A 24,001-nucleotide genomic window follows, 5' to 3' on the forward strand; every position below is an offset into this window, starting at 1 on the left:
ACATGAATGACAAAGAGGGGGCTTGGGGTAGCCTCCTCTTAGAGTAGAATGCAAATTGATATTGTGGAAGACAGGAGCTGGAAAAAAAAAAAAACACCACTTTGCAGCCATGACAACATAGACTAACTTGGGCAAGAATCAAAATGGATGCTTATGGGAGATGGGAGAGTTTCATGAGTAGAAAAATTGCATCATGTCAAAGGGTCTCTCCAAAGACTGCTTATAAATTACAAGAGCAAAATTGTAACTATCCAAGAGAGAAATCTTTAAAACTACACAATAGTGAGACCTTGATCAAAATTAACATCAAATAAATGTATGTTTTCATGTATGATTATCTGAAAAATCTAATATTACTTCTGTAGTGTCTTGCCGAGGAATGCATCCTATAATGGTAAATCTACAGGAAATCTCAGATAAATCCAACAAGACTGGGGTAACTGACAAAACTGGAATGTAACCTATACATGAGAAAAAGCTGCTGCACCAACGCTAAATTGTCTTTTATTAACTAGTTGGTTATTTCACAAAATAAAGTCTGGTATGTTCAAAAGTAAAGATGAATAAAGTACACTATCCACTTTCAAATGATTCAGGAAAAAAAAATGGTGCATACACCCATATTGGCGCACACAAACAGAAAATCACATGGTAAAATGTAAAAAACAAAAATTATGACTTTGTTTCAAGGTTATCTTGGAGTTCTTTATTACTTTTGCAACTTTTCAGAAAAGTTGAAATAATTTCAAAATAAAGTCAGCAAGAGAAAAGAAAGGATCACCTCTGTACAAGTTTCCTGCAATAGTGAGAAGCTCTCTCTGAAAGCATACATACCCAAATTAAAAAGCAAATTAAATTGGAAAAATACCTGTTGACAGATAGTCCTCAGTACATATCTAGCATATTCTCTTAAATTGGCAGTTTCTATAGAAATGCTTTTCCCGCAGGCTTTTGAATTCTGTGAGGCAGTCCAGATATCATCAGCATTGCCGTCACGACGTAAACCCCTCATGGTGAAGTCCTCGTTCTTTAAAGAGCTGACATTGTTACTGCCAATTTTGGCATCTCCTAAATAACAGAATCACAAAAGCAAAATCACAGAAGCTCAAAATACTGCCAAATATTTGGAAGCAAATGAGGCTAGCTTTCAGGGGAATTAAAGTGTGTGAACTATGCACGGTATCATCATTGCATAGTCAACGCGTTCAACAATAGAGAGAATGGATCAACAGAATCAATGCAAGAACCCAGAGAAGTTTCCATCACACATAAGACAAAAAGCAAGTTCAAGGCTCATTCCTTATTGTTTCACAGAATTAAATATACTTTCACCACATTTGGAAAGGCCACTATGAATCACACTTAGGAATCACAGAACATGGATTTCACCAATATTTCAAGCATGAATGTATTCAAATTCATTTGACTTATAGACAAGGAAAAAATCGGTTACTCACCCTTCTAGATGTCCCTTTTCCATTTCTTCTCTTACAATGACTTATTTTCTATCCATAGGTCAAGAGAAAAGTTTTGCCTTAGCCCACCTTACTATCAACTTCTTGACAAGAGAGATTTATTTCCCTGGGGATGGAAAAGGGCAATGCATACTAAGGAAGCCCCGAAACGCAGGGCATTCATTGAATGACCCATGTCTTCCACCTTCCTCTCTGTACCATCCAAATCAGAAAACGTTACCTGGCCAATCTCTAGTATACTCAGTGACATGAAGCTAAGGAAATTCTGCTCCTCATAACAAAATTTTGGGGGTTGGGGAGAGAGAGGGGGGACTGAGCAGAATATGTTGGAGTAGCTGCAATAAGAAATCCTCTCTAACCAAGTCCTATTTTAAAAATAAGAAGGAGTAATCTAATCTGGTAATAATAAAGCCTTCAGATTTCTCCCTGTTTACTCGCAGGATTATAATAAGCCTTGATTCAAAAATTTGCTGTAACCAGGAAGTGAGCTGAGGTGAGACTGAACCTGCCAGTGGTGTGAGTCAAACCAAGCCCAGGTCAGTGCCAAAAGCCTTTAAAAACCCACAGGGTCAACCAAGAAATAAGTTTTGAAATATCAGAATGGCTTAATGAATACTTACTAATAAAATCTTATGAGGAAGGGAAGAATGTGACATTTCAGCTCATCAATATATATAACACATATGGCAAATACAAAAAGTACCAACCTCCCATCACCCACAGGAATTTATTTAATTCAATAGGGCTCTTCATGGAAAGAAAGGTAGAAGGAAGAAGGGTGGGAAGGATGGAGGAAGGGAATATCATCACGCTCTTAGAATTATTGTATAAATCATATTCAAGCTTAAAAATTAATTAAAATTTAACTTTAAAAAAATTGAGCTCTTTAGGAGCTGAAGGAACAAAATCTAAAGAATCAAAATTTAGGATGCATTCTACATCCTCAGGTGTTACTCTAACAAGTAACACTAACATATAAATTAGAAACCAAATTCAATATAACATACGCATCTTCCTAATTCATAATACTAAGGTATTTTAACAAGTTTGTACAAAAAGGGAATTAAAGACATGTTTAATTTATACTCCAAAACTTGAAATCCATGTATAGTTTTTTCATCATAAATATTTCCCATCAACTTTCTGAAGATCCCTCATTATGCATGGATTTCAAATATTTTCTGCACAAAGATAAACCCATCCTTTAATTCCATTTCCATGAACCATGTGAATTCCCTCACTTTTCCTGGTAAACAGGAATGGAAAGGCCACTGAATAGGACTCATTGAAGTCAAAAAAACCTCTCTCAAAAAATAAAAGCAAAGAAATAAACACCTCTGCCAGTTCCTACTCAAATCCCTTCATTTAGTTTAGGTGTTGGAAGGACAGAGAGTCTGTGCCCAAGCCCTCTGCAGTTGTATGGACAGAGAACAAACTGAGTGTTCGGTGCCCACCTGGTCCAAGGCTCTGCTGACATTTAATTAACCTGATCCCCACCTGCAGACCTGGAGGATGCTCCACATTACTCAGATACTTAAAGAGGAGAGTAGATCTTAAACGGATTCAGACTAGGCCAACAACTCAAAGGGCCAGTGTCTACAGACTCCATTCCTTGTTTTCTGCCATGAAACTCTGTCACTTACGTACTCACTTCCAATATTAGTGTATTGAAAAGCTATTATTTGCTCATCTCTCCGATGAGCACTAGAAATATTGCAGGAAAAAAAAAGCTAGTCACTGACTACATAAAATTATTGAATGCAACTGATCAGCCATGTTTTCCTTTGATCATCATCAGAATTTCATTTGCTGACTGTGGAGTACTACAGGCCCCCAACATGGCTCTAACATTCCCTTAGCATAAAGCTTTATGGGCATGTCAACAGAAAGCACACACATACAAGATTTGTGTATTTTTAAGTGAACATTTTATACTTTGTTATATGAAAACGCTGTTGTCCTACCCTGTCATCACCAAGTAGCAGGACAGGGCTATAATTTCCAAAGATGCTCTTTAAGATTCATCTAAGGCAATTCCTACACACTTGGGTAATTTCTGCTCTAATCACAAGGAGCTCCATATAGTAAGTATTATTTAGTAGAGGTCAAAAGAAGGTACTCAAAGCTGGAATTAGGTAGCCTGAAACCCAGACTTCCAGATCATTCAAGTTCTTCTGATTTACAGAACAAAAATGTTTTAAGGTATTAACACTGGAAATGGTCACAAAAGGCAGTACTTCTGAAGAACGTATACAATTAGGATGTAAAGAACATCTTGGACATTACAGCTTAAATGAAAATGTTGTTGTGACAGTTAACGTTGACTTATCAATAATACAAATATCACTGTGACTTTCACCTGGTTCATGAACAAAACAAAGGCAGAAGGACCCAAACTAGTTCAGAATCGTAAAAGCAGAAACTTCACGATTAAAACCCAGGTGTTGTGATGTTCTCTACCTGGGTAACCCGTCTGCAATTTAAATATTAAGTCAAATCACCAAGTCATCCCTGACCCTCACCAAGAGTGATTTCTGCCGAACATTGAAGGCCAATCAACTCTGTGGGCTTGAGGATCTATCAGACATCGTTCAGTGAGGACACCATGAAAGTATCACACATAAATTCTCAGTGTCCCCGGAGCTGAGGGACAGAATCCTCAGCGAGCCCAGCTGTACTTAGACTTGGGGAATGCCAATGAATTCTTTCCAGAAGAACAAACAGAAATCATGATGGCAATAATAATGATTAGCTTTAAGCCTGAAAACAAATTGTTCTGCCTCTGTTTCTGGTGATTAACCAAGAAGCTTCAGGCTAGGGTAGTCTTACCAAGCATCATAATTGCTTTTAAGACAGCAAACACGGCTCCCACTTCGATGCTGTTGTGAGCAGCAGCTAAGAGGTGTCTATCACAAGATGATCTTATTCCGGGGAAAGGTTTGCCTGTGAAAACAACAACAAACAATTAATGGTCTCATCACCATCATTAACCATCTTTTGTAATCATTTACAGTCAGTGGGGCCTTTCACTGTTAGACTGTGGGCGCTTAATTGCCATTAGCTTGCTATAATTGATGCTTATGGATTCACTAAGAATCACTGCCAGGATTCCTTACTTAACTTTTTCTTTTAAATTACTCAACTATTGCCTTTGATCCTTAGAGAGACATATCAAAAAGACTAGCAAGACTTCCATACACTTGTGTTACTGTCACACAGGCACACAGACATCTATCTAGAAATGATCTTTTGAAACGAGTTTACTAACACCCTGAGAACTCTGAGCTTATGACTTTAGCCTTAGGAAAAGAATAAATGAGTCACCAGTGCCCTAAGCTGTTACGGTGTGGTTTACAATCAACATACATGGAATACTAGAGGATCGCACGGCCCACCAGCAAAGCTCAGCCCAAGAGCAGAGGCATTGCATTGTTTATTAACTCTTACTGTGTATTTCTCAACACATCCGGATATCACACAAATGAAAGGTGCTGAAAACCCTCTCACTGGCATCATCTCATCCCCCACCACCCCCAGTTCAAGTCCCCGGAAGGCAGGAAGGAAATTACGGAACAGTCATCCCACTCGGTCATTATGGAACTTGGGTTCCAAGCGCACATGTCATTGGTGACGCCCCCTCCGTCCGCTCACCCGCTGATTGAGGGAAGAAGTAGGCTTGGGGAGCTCGGAAGAGGTGGAGCAGCAGTCGGCAGGTCATCCTCGCCCCAGGCTCTGCGTCCGCATCTCCACAGGCTAGGACAGGGGATTGCAAGGCAAGTTTTCCAACATATTCAGGACCAAGTCCTTCAAAGTTCTCTATGGAGCAACATTTTCTCAGTATCTCAAATAACTTCTCTTTATGGTAATAAAGAACAGGCTGCCCTCTGAGAATCCTGAGTGCCCCCTTAAAGCAGGTCACGAAAAAAGGCAGTTTCCAGGCTTTCCCATAGAGATCCATGGTACAGTGTTACTCATCTAGAATGACCATTACAATTCTACCATCTCTACTGGGATGTCTCTCCACCTCTCAACGAGCATGCCCTCAACTTTAATAGTCAGAAACTGGAGTCAGTGCTATGGCATAGAAGGTAAAGTTGCTGCCACCACGTGCAACGCCCATATCCCATGTGGGCACCAGCAGCCCCAGCTGCTCTACTTCCCATCCAGCTCCCTGCTAATGCCTGCTGCCACCCATGTGGGAGATCTAGATAAAGGTCTTGGCTCCAGCCTGGCCCAGCCCTGGCCATTGTGGCCATTTGGGAATTACACCACTAGATGGAAGATCTCTCTCTCTCTCTGTGTCTCTGTCTCTGTCTCTTCCTATCTCTAACTCTGGCTTTCAAATAAAAATCAAAAAGAAAAAACAAAAAACTTGACAAAAAGTTAGAAACCACTCCACCAAGACAACAGACAAATAACAGGTGCCTCACCTGCTGCTAGAAGAGAGGGAAGTGCAACGTGCTGCACGACGTCCTCCAGGGAAAAACACTGTCGTGCTATCAGAATAGCAATGAAAGTAGCTAATGAATCATGGAATGAAAGGTCACTCACCTTCAAGAAAAACATTGACAGGTTTTAATACCTCACATCCGTGTAAGTAGTATCTAAGATTAATATCTATGAGAATATAGGCAATACCAACAAGATCTCTAATCCCAATATCAACCAATAGAGAGGGGGTGGTAATTTATCGGGATTGTTCTCTTGTCAGCCAATTTTTTACTTGATAAGACAAAGGAAGAGGCTTACCTGCATGGGAATGCTATAAAAATACACTGAGCCTTAACCTGCATGCATGCAACTGAAAATCCAAACAAAGCTAAATCCAGAAATCACTAAAAGATGGAGCAGCCTGAACATATCCGCAGATGCAAATGACATGTCAATAAATGGTTAAGACCATTAGGAAACAGGAAGAGAAGACGACTCGCCCTAGTGGAGAAACAAGCCTCACTAATGTGCTGCAGTTTCAGGGACAACCAACAGGGCTCCCTTAATGTAATCAAAATAGTTTTAAAAGGAACTCTGGAAGTTGCAGATTTAAAAAGAAGGAGACAAAGAGAGAGAATTAAAAAGAATTTAAAAAGAAAGGAGAATTAATCTCTATTATATAGATTTTACATGGCTTTTTGGAGAGAAAAGAGTAAGAAAGCAACTATACTAACAGCCTTCATATGGACTCACACTGTATGCCTGGGACTGTGCTTCGTAATTTACAAAAATATCTCATTTAGTAACAGACACTGTGAGCTTCACACAGTTACTAATTCCTTTTTCACAGATGAGAGACTGAAGCAGAAGGCAAAGTGTAACAAAGAAAGAAAGAAAGAAAGAAAGAAAGAAAGAAAGAGAGAGAGAGAGAGAGAGAGAGAGAGAGAGAGAGAGAGAGAGAGAGAGAGGGAGGGAGGGAGGGAGGGAGGGAGGGAGGGAGGGAGGGAGGGAGGGAGGGAGGGAGGGAGGGAGGGAGGGAGGGAGGGAGGGAGGGAGGGAAGGAAGGAAGGAAGGAAGGAAGGAAGCAGAAAGTCCTGGAAACATGCTAACGGGAAAAACTCATGTTTCTTTCATTCACAGACTGCAGCTGTGAATTTTAAATATCTAAAATATTCGCAGGTATCTGCACAATGGAAGCATGGAGGCAGGGCTGTCCACTGATTCCTGAGACCAGGGAGTCAATCTTCAACCAAGAGGCGGTTTTAAAACTGTATAAAGTTCTTTTGTACGTAAGATATGATGACAGGTGACACTCGGAGAAATAATAGGCAGAAACAGCAAAGAATCAATGCTGATGTCTAAGAAATGCACACATCACAGATGCAGCATGATTCCAGGAAACATGTAGCATACACAGGGGCATCTCATCATCATTTTCTAGACACAGACACTAAGAAAGATTGGACAGAAATCCTGTACGTTTAGGACTGGTTATTCTTACACAGCACAAAGAAATTTAGACAGCTGTTTTAGTTTCACCATGTCTCATGCCACGAGGAGACTCAGGCTCCTGGTAAAAATTGAAAACCAGCAGCTCTGAAGAGACCACACATACATAAAATATTTAAAGAAACATGGAAATTCTTAGCACCTCTGCTACAGATTAAGCTATTCATTTTATTTATTTCAAATTTTTTTCCAAGTATTTAATCCTTGGCAACTATACTGTTTTTTATTACTTCCAGAGAGAAAGAGGGAAAAAAATGTTCTATAATATTTCTGTTGAGTCAATTCAAAACACATTGCCCATGACTAAATGTCAAGTTGCACAGATGAGGTTTAAAGGAAAAAGCAAACTTACATCGACAGTGCAAAGTACATCATTAAATCCCCACACGTGATTTGATGAGCAACAAAGAGCCTTCAGGACTCCTAGCCACTCCGAACTAAGGACAGTGCAGCATGCTGTCAGCTCCGAGGAGAAATTGGCTATGTCGTTGATCCTAGGAAAGAAACAGAAAACAGCAGAAGGTAACTTGTATAAAAGAAAATACTCATATGTGATATAAATAATGAACACATCTCAATTATCATTTTTCTAGATTTTGAGGATATAATAAATGCCTACATGTCAAACAACTTAGTAGAACCTGGAGCAGAAAAAAAATAAGTGTTTTTCAACTATCAATGTTATTAAGCAAAGAAATAATAATCAGCACTAATATGAATTAGAATATGTTTAGTTCTAAAAACAAATCTCATCTACCGATTTACATTTTCAAGGGCATCAAAAAAAATAAACCACTATGTAGTTTAGGTAGGACCACATATATAATTAAAAAAAAAAATCTGGGTATCTTTTATTTTGTATTTTTACTATCTTAGAAAATGGATCATATAATTGATAGACAATGTCTAAAACATGTCATACCATAGTAACAAGCCAAAGCCAGAAAGTACTATCTCTTGGACACAGCAAATTATATGGTGGAACAGAATAAAGGGAAACTTTAAAAAGTCAATGATAGCCAAATGTCAGTCCAGACAATTACTAAAGATTTAAGTTCAAAGGGAACAATGCTTTGGTTAGTCATGAATTTCACGTTAACCCATCTCACCTTCCAGCATCCTGATGGCCCATACATACATTCATGAGAGTATTGCAGACAAAGCTGTAGCGATTGGCCGCATTGTCACTAAGGATCTTGCCCAGCATTGAGTAGTTGATGCTACGAGCCGAGGGATTCTCAATAAAATCCATCATGAAGTCCGGGTCCCATCGCAAGTTAGAATTTGCAGGCATCACATTATTATAAATGGTTTGCTTTACTTTTGAACAGGCACTACTGAGGTTATAAGAAGAAGAATTAGAAAAGAAAAGAAAACTGGAATAAATACAGTTATTCACTTAAGACATATAAAATGACAACTGCAATGCATTCCTAGAGAAAATTCCCAGTAGAAGCTCTTGATTTGAACTTCATAATTGGATTGACACTGAGTCTAGTGCCTAGAATGTAGAAATTGCTCAATAAATAGTTGCCAAAAGAGGTACAGAACAAAACAAGCATAAGAAATTTGGATACTAATTTGAATGATTTTTAACTTTTTCTACATTTTACATGCTCTAAAAATCAAAGAATTCAACAAAGGCTTCCAACAACTGTCTTTTACAAGTGCATGGAAATGTTATTACTTAAGAATAAAAATGGATTCAGTTGCACTTTGGGAAAATAATTGGCATTAGAAACTAATTACACATTCTGTAAAACTGTTTCTCAAGGTACCATATACCTGGTCAAAGTTCATATGCCCAAGCCACTGGTAGCATTGTGGTAGGGCTACAAAGAAAGAGGGGTACATTCCAGGGAGAGCAGGAGGATACGGATAGCACACAGAGTCTGCAGGAGTGAAGAAACTCCTGTATCATTCCTAAAAATTTATCATGTTGTGTTTCTCAGCAGCAGAGAGCTTGGCCTATCATGTGAAAAGACAATCCATGTTTCAGTGAGTTACATCTGAACCACGTATGGAAAGTTATAACAGGAATTAGAAGGTATCTCCTTCAATCCCACTCTATAGATGAGACTGAGGCTGATGAAATCTCAAAGCTCAGCATCAATCCGAGAGATGATCTGAAGGAGGAGGGAGAAGCTGCATTTTAGTAGACACTGGAGAGAAGAAGCTCTATTATCTTAAGTCTCTAGGCAGTGACAGCAGTTCAGGGTGGCATGCCTGTATGCTTTTTCATTTTCAAGGCAGGTATTCTATACCTGTTTCAAATATAACTCACTGAAATATGAACTTCTTTTTCATATGATAGAGCCAGCTCTTAAAGATACAAATTCCTGGGGCCACTGCAGGTGGACTGAACCTGTATGTTTCACAAGCTCGCCCAGATAACCTAGTGCCAAATAATGCTTGGGAAGCATGACTGGTGGAGAAGACTAATGCCACTCACTAAATGGCAGTAGTCACAATCTTCTAGACTACCAATCTTTCTTCCCAGAAAACTTAGGCAAAGAAAAAGTGCCAGTAACCTCTGAAGAATACAGGTGTGTAATATGGAGTTACGACTTATTCAAAATGATGGACATTGAATTGTCCCTGTGCTTTTAAATACCTCTTCTGCTGGCTTACTTTCACCACACTTTCTATTCAACTTTTTTCTTACAACTATCATAGCAATAGTCCTTACTGCTTACCTTTCTGACTAAAAGTGAAGCAAAGCACACTCTGCCCTAATACCACACATTCCTGGTTTCCTCTACTTTCCCAATGTCCTTGAATTTTCAAATGAGTAGATTTCTGCAAACTATAATGCATTACCTCTCTTTTTATTCAACTTCTCAGCAGCTCTAACAATGGACCCATGCCTATCTTTAGAAACTTAAGGAATTCTGCATTTCCTTCTGAATTCTAATGAGATACACACCACCATGCCTTCTTGTGCAGAATTCTGTTGAGTTGCCTCTCCCTCCAGCCTGGATTGCATAATCTCTGTGAACTCTGTGGCTCACCGTGAAACTCCTCGTGTTTCATATCTAGGCTTCCTGATTCATGTACTACACTCTTTCTAGATAGGCTTCTATGTTTTAATGAAACATGAGCACAGTCTGAATCACTCTTTAATTTTCATTACTCTGTGCTTCCGGCACATATGCAGTGAAGCTAGTAATTCACACGTTTTCCTTCTGAAATTGCATGTAATGAAAACATCTGGTAGAGAAAGGAAAGCAACATATTCTTTAAAGTTAAAAGAATTTGCGTTCATGTCTAAGTTTATCATTTTATGGACACAGAATTAGGCACAATCGTCTGTTGATATAGAAAATCATTTCCACTTTCTGAGAATGTTTTGAGGATTGATGGAAATAACTCAGCCCAGTGCTCGGCAAACGCAATAGCTCAGTCAGTACTAGATGTGATTAGTATTATGTTCCCTTCAAATAGGTTTCCTTCTCATGCAACTTCGCAGTTTCAGATACACTTATTAAAACTGTCTTATTAGTATGCCAATAGAAATTTGTGTATTCCAGCTTTTATTTGCCTTTTATTTTGTGATTCCAAAAGACAGACCACTGACTTCAAGAGATCCCAAGAAAGCTGTATGTTCTCTTCCAGTAGAAAAATTATTTTTAGAGAAAAAATTTACATATAAAAAGTTACATATTTGGGGGGTTCTGTGTGATGTTTTCTTACACATATACATTGTGTACTGCCTAACCAAGGTAAATAGATTTGTCCTCTCAGCATTTAACATTCCCTTGAAATGAAACATCCAAAAGTCCTAACTTCTACATTTTTGAGAAGGAAACAAAACAAACACTGTCTGTCTTCATTCTACAGTCAACAGAACCCAGAAACTTCACTCCTATCTAGCTATAACCTAGTAACTGCCAATCAACCTTTACCAATCCCACCCCCCACCCAGATTCCTCCCCAACTTCTAGTAACCATTATTATATTTTTAACTTCTATGTGATCAACTACTTCTTTAGGCTCAACATATATCTTGGCTTATTTCACTTAACATAATGATCAACAGATCCATCCATGTTGTCGCAAATGACAAGATTTCATCCTTGGACAGAAATATTCTACTACATATGTATCATATTTTCTTTATATATTCATCAGTAGATGGACAAATAGGTTGTTTCCATTTCCTGGTTACTGTGAATAGTACTGCAATAAACACAGGAATGCAAATATCTTTTTGACTGACAGATGTCATTTTCTTTGGATATTTACCCAGAGGAGGGATTGCTGGTTCATAGGGCAGTTCTATTTTTAGTTTTAGTTTCTGAGGAACCTCCATACTGTTTTCTACAGTTACTGTACTACTTTACACGTTTTGGATTCCATTTGCATGGTATACCTTGTTCCAAGCTTTTACTTTTAGTTTATGTGTGTCCTCAGAGGTGAAGGGAGGTTTTTTTTTTTTTTTTTTTTTTTTTTTTTTTTTTTTTTTTTGACAGGCAGAGTGGACAGTGAGAGAGAGAGAGACAGAGAGAAAGGTCTTCCTTTTGCCATTGGTTCTCCCTCCAATGGCCACCACGGCTGGCACGCTGCAGCCGGCACACCGTGCTGAGCCGATGGCAGGAGCCAGGTACTTATCCTGGTCTCCCATGGGGTGCAGGGCCCAAGCACTTGGGCCATCCTCCACTGCCTTCCCGGGCCACAGCAGAGAGCTGGCCTGGAAGAGGGGCAACCGGGACAGAATCCGGCGCCCTGACCGGGACTAGAACCTGGTGTGCCGGCACCACAAGGCAGAGGATTAGCCTAGTGAGCCGTGGCGCCGGCCAAAGGGAGGGTCTTGTTAGCAGCACATAGTTCTTAAATCCATTCAGTCATTCTACTTCTTTTAATTAGAGAATTTAGCCCACTGAGATTTAAGGTAATTATTGATAGGTAAGGTCTTACCACTGCCATTTTCATACTTTCATTGCACTTCCTTCCTTTCTTTGTCCCTAAATTACACTCTTCATTTGTGGTTAAGTGCTTTTCTCGAGTGACGTACTTTGATTCCTTTTAGTAAGTCTATGTACAGGTTTTGCTTTATGGTTATCTTGTAGCTTTTAAAAACTTCCTTTGGCTATAACAAGCTATTTAAAAACATCACAATTTAATATTTATTATAACAATCAAAACAAAGGAAAAATACGGAGATAAGAAATTCTAATAAAGCACCCTACATTTGTGCTCAATTCCTCCCCACATTTTGAATTCTGATGTTACATTTGACCTCTTTCTATATTGTCTGTCTCTTAACATTTTAGTGATAATTTTTTTAGTCTTCGCAGAAAAGATTTACACACATATATAATATTAGAGCTTTCTGAATTTGTCAGTATAGTTAATCTTACCAGTGAGCTTTCTACCTTCTGATATTTTTTCCTTACTTGTTGGTGCTTTTGTCTTTCCGTTGGAAGAAATGCCTTTAACATTTCTTGTAACATGGGTCTGGCAGTGATAAATTCCTTCAGCTTTCGCTTGAGAATGTCTTCCTCTCTCCATCACATCTGAAGGTAGCTGTGCTGGAGACGGTACTTTTGCCTGGCCATTATTTTGTCCTTCAGTACTGTAAAAGTCTCATCTTGCTTAAACCTGGGCAGCAGGTGACCTGGGACCCCTTCAGCTGTTATTCGCCTCTTTTCTCTTACAGCTTGGAGAATCCTTTATCTTTAACCTTGGAGAACTTGATTATAATAGGTCTTGGGGAAGACTTGGTTGGGTTGAATCTCCCTGGTGACCTTTAACATTTTTGTACCTGGATAGTTATGTCTTCCTCTAGGTTTGAGAAGTTTTCAGTTCCTCTTGAATCCCTTTAATATTTGTTCTTTTATATTTAATATTGGTCCTATTCATGCTATCTCAAATGTCCCATAGCTTTTTTCATTTCTACTGATTCCTTTTATTCCCCTCTCTGTGTATTTTCAAATAGCCTGTCTAAAGCTCACAGATTATTTCTTCTGTTTGATCTATTCTGCTATTAGTGCCTTCTATGACAGTTTTAATTTCCCTTGTTCTCTTGAATTTATTGTGTTTCTTTACAAGAGCTAGTTTGAAACCTTCATCTGAACATTTGGAAATTTCAGTTCCTAAATGGTTAGTTTTTGGCATCTTACTTTGCTTTTTAGATGAGGTCATGGCTTCTTGGATGCTCCTGATGTTTGCTGGAGTACAATGTCATCTATACATTAAAGGATTAGTTGTAATCTTGCTTCATTTGTGGCTGTCCTTCTCTAACTTCTAGCTGGTCTGTTGGGCTGCTGAGGTGGGCTCTGCCCAATGCTGCACTATCAGCCATGGGTAATGCCAGCTGGTCCATAAGACTGCTCATCCTGGACCATATACTCCACAGAAAATTCAAACAGGTCCAGAGCTGTTTGCAGGCACTGACCACAGCACAGAAACTGTCAGAATCTGCTCAATGCTGGCGCTGGCGCTGAGTGCCAACACAGATCTGTGATCCCTTGCTGTCCAGCCAAAGTTGTACGAGGGGTGAGACAGGCAGTTCTTTAGCTCCTCAGGCAGCCTTTAGGTGGGTCACAGTCATCATCAGGTGCTATGCATTCTTGCGTGTGTACACCAGGCCCATGAGAGGTTGCTGGCAACTTGTGCCAAAGCAAGGCTGTCTCACCAAGGCTCAGATCTCTGCCAGACACAGGGGCAAGTCCAGAGACTATAGAAACTGAGGATCTGCCCGGCACTGGGCTTTACCAGCCTAGCACTGGCTTCTAAAACACAGTCCCTTTGTTGTCCCTTTGCTGCTCAAAATTGGAGGAGGGTGATAAAGGCTTCCTGACTGCCTAGGTTGCCCCCAGCTTGGTCACACTTGGGTCCCACATTTCTTGGATTCTGAAACTTCCCAGGGATGCCCTCCAGGGCCATCTATAGCTGGCAATGACACACCAAAAACAGCCCAATTCAACCCACCAGATGCCATGAAAATCTAGAGGCTAAGTCTGTGAGTACCAGCTGCCTAATGAGGCTTTTGTGCTGTATCAGGAGCCAGGCCTTAGAGCTGTGGGCCAGGCTTTGAGCTCCAAATCAAGGTCCTAAGTCTCTTTTCCCAGCCTCTCTGAGTAGCTGGGGTTTCCCTCTTCTGCTGCCAGTTGGAGGACAGGTGGCGGTGACTGACTGGCTGTGGAAGCCCCAAATATTCACTCCATGGACAAGAGTCTGGGGACAGGGGCTAACAGGCTCAGGCTGACTAAATCTCTTCTGGAGTGGGCCTGACCCTGGAATCCAGTTCTCTCTCCCTTTCCCAAACAGGGGATCTCTCCCCACATCGTGCTCCTTGGAGCTGGGGGAGGAGTGACCATGAGCAATTCTCCTTCTTACTTTCTTCGATGCAAGTTTCCTTGTGATTGTAAGACGGGCGCCATGGTCTCTCACCTGGGCTTCTGTCTACAGCTGTTCACACTGGTGTCTCTGTGGAGAGGTGGTCACCAAAGCTGCTTCCTCAGCTACCATCATGGCTCCACCTCTTCTTCCCATTTTTTTTTAAACAGAGCAAATTTTACATTTTGTTATTCCCTGTGATGTGCCAACTTGCTGATGCCTAATGCCTCAATCCATCATTAGTCCTCTAAAATCTCTACCCATCCAGTGCATGTGACTGGGATTAACACATTTAACCTACCTGTTCTGCACTGGCTACTAGGACTGTATGTGGAAGTCCACCATTAAAAACAAGGCTGCTACAAGAACCAAATGAAATAGCTCTGACAAGCATGAACTGAAGCTGAAAGCTCTTGGGTAAAGTGATAGGAGAATACTACGTATAAAAAAGACAGAATACTGCAGAGAGCGATTGCAAAGGTCCACTCTAATAGTCACAAGATTAACTGGATAGCCAACCCATTTCATGGTGACATGTTTTCACCTTCTGTTTACCAACATTGTTGAAGTATGATCTATATGCTTCATGCAACAGATTTCTCACAGTGCTACATAGAGCCACACATTCTTTCAAGGACTGGAATATAGAAGTGAAGGCAGCAGAAAAAGCCTCTGCTTTTGTGAAGTTGACATTCACGGGAGGACTAAGGCCATAAACACATATACAGTGCACTGATGGGTAGCAGGTGCAAAAGTTCAGACAAGGTCATGGGCAAAGGGATACTTTGTGAAATAGAATGGTCAGAGAGGGAGAGCCACAAATGAAGTTTGGGAGTGAGCATGCAAACAGACGTGGGGAAGTGTCACCTTCCAGGAAAGAGCAAGTACGAAAGTGCCAAAGCAGGAATGTGTTTAGGGTGTGTGAGGACCAGTTAGGAGTCCCTGTAACCAGAATGACAAAAATGGGAAAACAGGTAGAAGAGAAGATTAGATCCTTTCAATTCTGAAAGCCATGTAAGGACCCTGAATTTTATTCTGAATGGATGGGATACCATTGGAAACCTGAGTCATTCCTTTTTAGAAAGGAACACTTTCACAGATAAGTTCAGAAATGCTCAAGAGAGTCAAGGGTGCAAGCAGAAAAGCCAGTAAGAATGACTCTGCAACGATCCACTCAGGAGATGACCAAGGTGGTGGGACCGAGAGAGTTAAGAGTAATCAGATGCTGGTTCTCTTAGAAGGCAGGACTCACAGGACTCACCAGCTTGATTTACTGTCATCATCTGCTCTTTACTAACCTGCACTGGGACTCCAAATTCATTTTGCCAGGTATTACTGTTGCCCGCCCTCCTTTTATCTACAATTCTCCAAAATTCCTCAGAATATCACTAAGTAGCACGTACATTCTCCACCTTGTGCTGCCCATGCGGATAGCAAGGGCTAAGACACAAACAATGACAAAGATTTGGGGCTGCTATCCGAAACAGAAGGGTCCATGGAGCAGACACACATGAAGGGAAGAAGCACACAGTTCTCAAAGAATGTTCTGTATGAGGCCACAGCAAGTGCAAACTGCAGAAAACCCTTTAACATTGTAATAACAGCTAAACAGACAGGGATTTGTAAAAGGAGTTTATACCTATAGCAAGAAAGTAATTCCATATGAATTCTGGATAAGAGGATTTAGGAGATAAAAATAGTTGAAGAAATACAATTCTGGATTCATCATATACTAATATGTCCCTTGGGCAGTAAGATTTACTGACAGGAATAATATACATGGCCTGATAATCCCAGCAATTTACAGTCAAAGACAGCCAGCAAGCTAACTGCAGACTCTGGAGTATCTTCTTAAAATCAGCTCAGCTATGTTTCTTGTTACAATAGGGAACATTAGGTAGTATTTATAGCATATTATTAGATAATATTTATAGTACTACGTATGTTTATATTAATTGAAGGTATTGATCATTTTTAAAAATCTCATTAACCCATGAAAACATTATTTAATAAATTATTTTTTAAAGAAGAAAAAATGGCCTAGAAAAGTTGTAGGAAAATGAATGGGGCCACCGAGCCTTTGAATCACAAGGAAATGAAAATATTTTATAAAGTTCCTAATGTCCAACGCATATTAAAACTAAAGTAACACAGAAAACTCAAAAAATGGGATATCAAAACCAGGAGAGAATCCACCAAGATACAAGAATGCCTCATCAAACCTTCTATTACATTTACGATTCAAATTAAATTTTAAATGTAAAGATATACCAAATATTTATCACTAATTCAATATGATAAAATGTAGTATCTTTATAAGACAGAATATAAAGTTAAAAAACACTTATTTCTTGAAAAAAATAAAATCAAAGTTCGATAATTTATGACCTAAAGTCATTTTAATAAAGGAAAATCAAACCAAAAAACAAACTTCCATTTCACACACTTCCATTGCATAATGGTCTACTGTTTATTACCATTATGTATTTAATATTCAATTTAAATAAATCTCGAGTATATAAAAATACTATCTGACAGATATAATTGCTATTAGTTTTATGAAAAGGGCTGTCAGTCATTGTTAAAGGAGAGATGAGGTTAGGGTCCCTCATGCACACAAGCATGATTCTACTTGGGATTTTGTCTTCTACTCACCTGAAGAGGTCTCCAAATTTGCTTCTGAGGTGGCTACATGACACATAGAGATCGTAGAGGTAGGCTAAGATGCATCTTTCGGGGGAGGAGCATTCCGAGGGGTTTACAACATGCTTTACCACACCACACAACCTGAAGGGAAAAAGCACACGAAGAAACCCAATGCATATTCTCCTAACACACAAGGTATTATCTGACTCTTTTAGAGTGAAATTATGTCCATATACTACTTGAATAATAAGAAAGATATTTGTACTGAAAATAATCATATAGCAAATGGTGAATAACCAGGTGAAAGATCAGTTTCTATCAGGATATTGAAATAGTAGATACAAAAACAACTGCAGATATGTCACTGACTACAAAACCAAAGGCAATCAAAGACATTCCCCTGTATATAGAGGTAGGAGTGGAGGAATTCACCAATTAAGCTGCTATGACCAGGACACAAAGGAACCTCACAGCAGAACCTCTCTTCAGGAAGATGAGTCACACAGTCAGTCACCTTGCAAAGTTCCTGAGTTTACTCCTTTTTAAAAGAGCAATTTGTCAGAGCAATGTATCTGGGAAATACACTTTCAAGAACATGAGCTCATTCTGGTATGAAGTTGAACGTGTGTTTTGGTGTCATATTCTGTGGTTTAGCCAGACTAAAGTTTATTTTAGTTTACCTTATATAAAAAGATAAAGCCCTTTCTTGTTAGTGACATTTTCCATAACTCCTCCCATTCAGAAGTACCCCTTCCTACTCCAGTTCTGGGCCATGAGAGCTGCAGCTTCCACAGTTCATAGAATACAGAAGCCCGTCCAGCACAGAAGCAAGCACTAGTGTTCCAGCCACCCGAGTCTGAGTCCACTGCCATCTTGTGTTCTGTCACAGGGTCACCCATACACTTCACTCATGGTGTCACAGATGACCTGGGTTACTCGGAAGTGCTGCAGAAATCATCTTGTTCATTATCCTCCTTACTCAGAGGTGGCTCTGCCGTGTATTTGCTGAATCACAAAGAGCTAGTCGACAGCAGAGCCCAGAGGAGAGTGTACAAAGGGGAAAGAGGAAGGCAGGAGTGCACCTGGGATGTCAAGGTCACTGAGGACAATGGAATCACGGGTACCACAGGTGGAACCCAGGAGACTCCTTGAAAAAAATGGCAATGTGGTCTCTCAACTCCTGTGAACTGATGTCAACAGATGGGGACAAATAAATGCTTCCAATTACAGCAAAAACGTTCATACAATTAAGAGGAAAAGTAATGATTTAGAAAGTCCTAATACAACCTATAAAGACAGTACTATCTTATGACTGCTGCAAACAAGCACATATTTGGAGTTGGATACAAATACAGTGTACAGCAGCCAGTGCTTCCTCAACTCCTCTCATCTCTTGTTGTAGACAAGAAAAACATCTTCTATGGTGATCTAGTATACTGATTCACACAAATACAAAAGAAAAATTATTTTGTGGAAAATACTGACTATAAAGTAAAAATACTACAAAGCTAGCATCAAATACAATTTTATGAAAATTTAATAGAACATAAATAAATGATACAACAAATTCAACATAACAATACCAAAGACAAACAATATGTAAGGCGGCACAAGTGACAGAATGCTATAAATGAGGGGCTCTGTACTCTGAGGGAGTGGGAGCTGAGGAAAAGGTGGGGAACAGGAACAGAGGAGAGGCCATACTGTATTAGACAGAACCTCCTTTACACCCTTGTGTCTGCTTTCTGTGCAATCCTCATTCTTTCTTTTCACTGAGACAGGTATCAGTACTCTTTCCCTTTACAATCACTATCCTACTTCACCATGAACTTTACATTCTAGTACTGGCAAACAGTGGCATTTTGTATACCAACCCTTCAAACACCTGCGCTGTCTGCTCAGGGTTCAGGATCAGACAGCTGTGGTACCGCCGGAGAACGGCCACGATGCACACGCACAGTCCCGTGGTGTAGCTGCCCGCCAGGCTGGAGGACTTCAGGAGCAGTTCTGCTTCTACAACACTCAGCTCATTCAGTAACTGCAAGAGGCAAAAAGACTGAGTGACAATGGAGGCAAGAAAACTCCTGCTTTCTACGGACTATGACTATAATGAGTCACTCAAATATAGTACCCAGGTCAGAAGACACATTCCAATGAATTAAACTGGTTTTTATTTTTAACCTTTGATTCTTTACCAATTTAAAGAGCTTTCCTTCCGTCTAGACTTCAGGATGCATACAATCAGGAAGTCCCAGTGCTGAAATAGTTACTGAAACTTTACAGCCAACCAAAGGTCTGGACTGCACCATTTTAGAGAGCAACCCCACTCCTCACTTTTTCCCCCCTTCTTTTCTTTTCAGTGACATGGAAGTTATTTGTCATTGTTGTCTTCTTAATAACAAAGCTAATACAATCTGTAGAATAAACCAATGGAAGCCAACTCTTATTCCTAATCACTAGTAACAGAATGCAAAAAAGTAAATTGAAGTGTGTTTAAGAAATATAGATTTACATTTGCTCTTAACCTAAATTATATTGTAGAGAGCAAACAAACTTTCATCATCCTCTAGGCAAAATAGCACCAGCTTTAAAAAAAATTTTAAAACTCACATTTTCAAGATAACATTTTTACTACTGGGTATAATTATTTAATTAAAAACTACAAACACAACTACAAGTAAAATATGAGTTGCAGACTGTTAATTCAGAATGATTCAATTATTCAACAATGCACTGCCTCCTTGAAATAGTGTTACTGTATGGTAAGAGGCTTAGTTTAAATTGTATAATGCCTGGTAGGATGGCTCTCATAAAAGGAAGAGAAGCATGGTGAGTGTGACACCTGTATTGCAAAGTCAATGAGCCCATTGATGTTCAGTGCTGGTTCCATGAGATCAAAGATGAGCTGAATGTGGTGAGCCAGAGGGAGATGATAAGATGTTCCTGATGCAAAGCTTGTGATTTGTTCGAGCACATTGTTAGAGATCTGTGCAAGAAAAGTGGAAACAGTCATAAGCCAACCTTTGTTAGATAAATTCATTGTTAAGCAAGACATTTCAAATCATATGTGATACTACTTAGAAAAAGACCTAATGCCACAAAATCCAGTAACATGTACAATTCAAATAACAAGTCAGATGACTTCCTCATAATTCAAATAAATATAGTAAGTGCTCATTAGCAACAGGATCGTAAAAGTCCTGAAGGCAGGAATACTACAAATGTTGAGTTTTTAGGTGCACATATCTAAATATTAATGAACAAAACAATATAGTTTTGGTTTCTTCTCCATTTCATACTATTTTATTGCAGTCATCAATAGATGCTACCTTATGAACAGCAATGTACGACCCAAAGGTAATGACACAAATATTATATCAAGTATTATTTTATATACTGATTATCATAAGTTTTAAATATGTATATGATTTAAAAAATTCTGAGGAAATTGACTTGACACTTAAACATGAATTACTCAACAGTTTGAGACACTTCCAAGTATTTTCAGAAAAATCTACTTAAAAAATCAAATGAAGACTGGAAAAGATATGTTGCACAAAATGACTGCTGAAGGAAACAGCAATGTTCCAAACACAAAGTATAAGTTTTAAGGGACTACCTGAGATGTGACCTGATGCTGGTCAAAGTACGAAAGGAGCTGGAGTTTTGTGAACACAGTCTCCAGTGTTGGGAAAGTTTCTTGCTTGTTCTTCCTGGCTTTTTGTCCTTCATCCCCACCTAAACAAACCAAGTAGTTATTTCCATGTAGCAGAAGTTCTTGACATCTTTAGTGGATACTTTTCATTAAGATACAGCATATATACTGAAAAAGTTAACTGAATTTCTGCAAAATGAATGCACTCATGGAAGGAGACACAAATCACACAACATTGTATGGACTCGAACCCAAGAAACCCATAGGACCCCTCTGGTCACTTCTCCCTCCTTAGGGGACCAAGATTCTATTTTTTTTTTAAACAATTTTATTTATTTCAAAGGCAGGGAGACAGAGAGATAAAGAAACAGAGACAGAGAGATCTCCAATCCACTGGTTCACTCCTCACATGACTGCAATGGCTGCACTGGGCCAAGCCAAAGCCAGGAGTATGGAACTCAACCCAGGTCTCCCACGTGGGTTCGAGAGTCCCAACTACCTAAGCCATCCCATGCAGTGTTCAGGACCTTCCTCAGGAAGAAGTTGCAATCAGGAGCCAGGGCTGGGTCTGGAACCAGGCACTCTGACACCTGATGAAGGTATTTCCAAGATTCCGACTTTTACAAAACTGGATTAGTACTGCCCACCTCAATTTTTTAGACATGAAACCATACAGTATATAATTTTTAAATGTGGCATGTTTCACTCAACATTCTGCTTTTAAGAGTGATTCATATGATTGAGATCATTTTAATTTGTTCTAAAAATTGTAATTCTCACTTAGGTACAGTATTATGATGTGTGACTATGCTATTTATTTCTCCATTCTACTGAGAAGTTTCTAGATTTTGGCCATCATGAAAAGTGCCTTTATGAACATTTCTAAATAATTACTTTTAAATTACAAAGATATCAACACAATACAGTGGGGAGAAATCATTCAGGCTCACTTTGACATAATGGGATGCTGCACTGTAGATTCACCTCGATGCCTTTCTAAAACAGTTTAACATGATGAAAAAAGAAATTCTTGATTCCTCAGCTTTTAGAAGTAACAAGAAATTAAACCACTCTACATTAATGGGAACATGCTGTGTTTATCAGTTTAGCATGAAGAGTTCAAGGAAACTTCCAATTAAAAAAAAATACTATGAACATCTTTTCCAGGGGAGACTTTTGTTCTTAATAGCTCTATAAAAAAGATCCCCAAAATAGATTGGATCCTACTTTTAAATATCTTTATGTATTTACAAAGATAAACCTAAAAATCACAAAGTTAAATAACATGATTTTTAAGGTCTTTCCAACACTGATTCAGGACAAGCACTCTGCTATTTGGTGAAGTTTAATTTCAGAGAACAAATGCTACTTTAACGATTTCTCTATTAAATACAGAGGACATAAACAGGATTTCACTGAACCCAAAAATATTTTGCTAATGGCAAATGCAATGGTTTTAGAAAATACCATGAAAATAAAGGAGATTCATCTTTCAGCAATAAGCACTTATTGCTTAGAGCAAAAAAAAAAAAAAAACCATAAATATCAATCCCTAAAACTTGATACTTGAGTACATCAAAATTAAAAGGTGCTAGAGTAGCACGAGCTACAAACCTATGCCATGTGTGAAAGCAGCATCGAACATAATACAAACAATAAGAAGTGGCAAATTCATTCAACCCACTTCTTTTTTTTAATCTCAAAATAATGCAAACTTAAGCCTGCAATTCTGCCCTCACCATGGCTGCTCACATGTCATGAGAGTGCTTAAAATGTCCAAGCTGTGAACTTTTTACTTACAAACATCACTGATTCAGAGCTAGAGTTCAGAATAGTCTGGGCACAAAGGGCTTTGAAAGTCAAGGTAATGCATTAAGTTCCTATGAGCAAAACAATAAACAAAACCAGGAGAAGGGAGGAAGGAGATTCAGTGTAGAACTCCCTGATGTCCCTATGTACAGTTAATGTCTAAAACCTCATAGAAAACAATTTAATTGTCTTTTTTCTTATAATTTCCATTCATTTTAAAGAAGGAATGTGAGAAACCAGCATTGGCTGTCCATTAATATATTATCTATTTCAATGATCTTCACATAAGTAATAACACATTCACAGTACCTAGACATTCCTCATCTGTTGTTGATTTGCTTTTATAACATATTATTGGTCTTCACTGGCTTCACTTTGGCTTCCATTTCAAAAAAAATATTTAAGTCTTGACAGTTTTGTTCTTCAGACTAATGATTATAATATATAATTAATTTGAGATCAATATAGTAAAGCCCATCAATGTTTTCAAAAGACACACCACTGATATCCAAAAAAGATGACTGGTAATGCAAACATAAAAAGTCTGACCGTGTTCAGCTGGAAATGTGATTCAAATCTTAAGATTACAAACATCCCTAGGCAGGGTCTGTCTGATCTGACAATACTCTTAATGGGTAGATGCCTCCAAATCTTACTTTTATGAGTTCTAAGAAATCAAATAAATGCTAACACATGCCCTGCTTTCCTTATCAGACTTTTTTTGTTAAAACAAAATAAAACACAACAAAAAGCGCATCATTTCCCCTTATCTGAATTACAGTCAGCTAGCTTCTGGTGCATACACTAAATTTTAAGTAGGATTTAAAATTAAGAGTATTGGTGCTGTGTCATAACAGGTGAAGCCACCACCTGCACTGCTAGAATCCCATATGGGTGCCAGTTCGAGTCCCTGGCTACTCTACTTCAGATCCAGCTCCCTGCTAACATGCCTGGGAAAGCAGTAGAAGATGACCCAAGTCCTCAGGCCCCTGCCCCCCTGTGGGAGACCCAGAAGAAGCTCCTAGCTCCTGGCTTTGGATAGGCCAATCTCCAGCCATTGCAGCCATCTGTGGAGTGAACCAGCAGGTGGAAAACCTCTGTCTCCACCTCTGCCTCTTTGTAACTTTGCCTTTCA

The 24,001-nt window shown here is 39.1% G+C and overlaps 2 protein-coding genes across 11 annotated transcripts in view; one reads left to right on the forward strand and one right to left on the reverse strand.

The window, feature by feature from the left end:
* MED12L (mediator complex subunit 12L) overlaps positions 1 to 24,001 on the reverse strand; it is a 355,610-nt gene that overhangs the window by 58,313 nt on the left and 273,296 nt on the right. For 7 of the 8 annotated variants that reach the window (XM_051859045.2, XM_051859044.2, XM_051859043.2 and 4 more), the window contains 10 exons: positions 21,022 to 21,140; positions 20,245 to 20,388; positions 19,277 to 19,440; positions 17,412 to 17,543; positions 8,525 to 8,752; positions 7,768 to 7,909; positions 5,906 to 6,026; positions 5,127 to 5,228; positions 4,305 to 4,418; positions 869 to 1,068 (listed from right to left, as the gene is read on the reverse strand). In XM_051859045.2, coding sequence (XP_051715005.2) covers positions 869 to 1,068; positions 4,305 to 4,418; positions 5,127 to 5,228; positions 5,906 to 6,026; positions 7,768 to 7,909; positions 8,525 to 8,752; positions 17,412 to 17,543; positions 19,277 to 19,440; positions 20,245 to 20,388; positions 21,022 to 21,140 — 1,466 coding nt within the window. The remainder of the gene's footprint in view (positions 1 to 868; positions 1,069 to 4,304; positions 4,419 to 5,126; positions 5,229 to 5,905; positions 6,027 to 7,767; positions 7,910 to 8,524; positions 8,753 to 17,411; positions 17,544 to 19,276; positions 19,441 to 20,244; positions 20,389 to 21,021; positions 21,141 to 24,001) is intronic. The other variant, XM_051859041.2, reaches the window with a different exon arrangement.
* P2RY12 (purinergic receptor P2Y12) overlaps positions 1 to 24,001 on the forward strand; it is a 49,109-nt gene that overhangs the window by 11,102 nt on the left and 14,006 nt on the right. The window lies entirely within an intron of this gene.

The sequence above is a fragment of the Oryctolagus cuniculus genome, chromosome 4, assembly GCF_964237555.1.
Source record: "Oryctolagus cuniculus chromosome 4, mOryCun1.1, whole genome shotgun sequence".
In the NCBI taxonomy this organism is placed as follows: Eukaryota; Metazoa; Chordata; class Mammalia; order Lagomorpha; family Leporidae; genus Oryctolagus; species Oryctolagus cuniculus.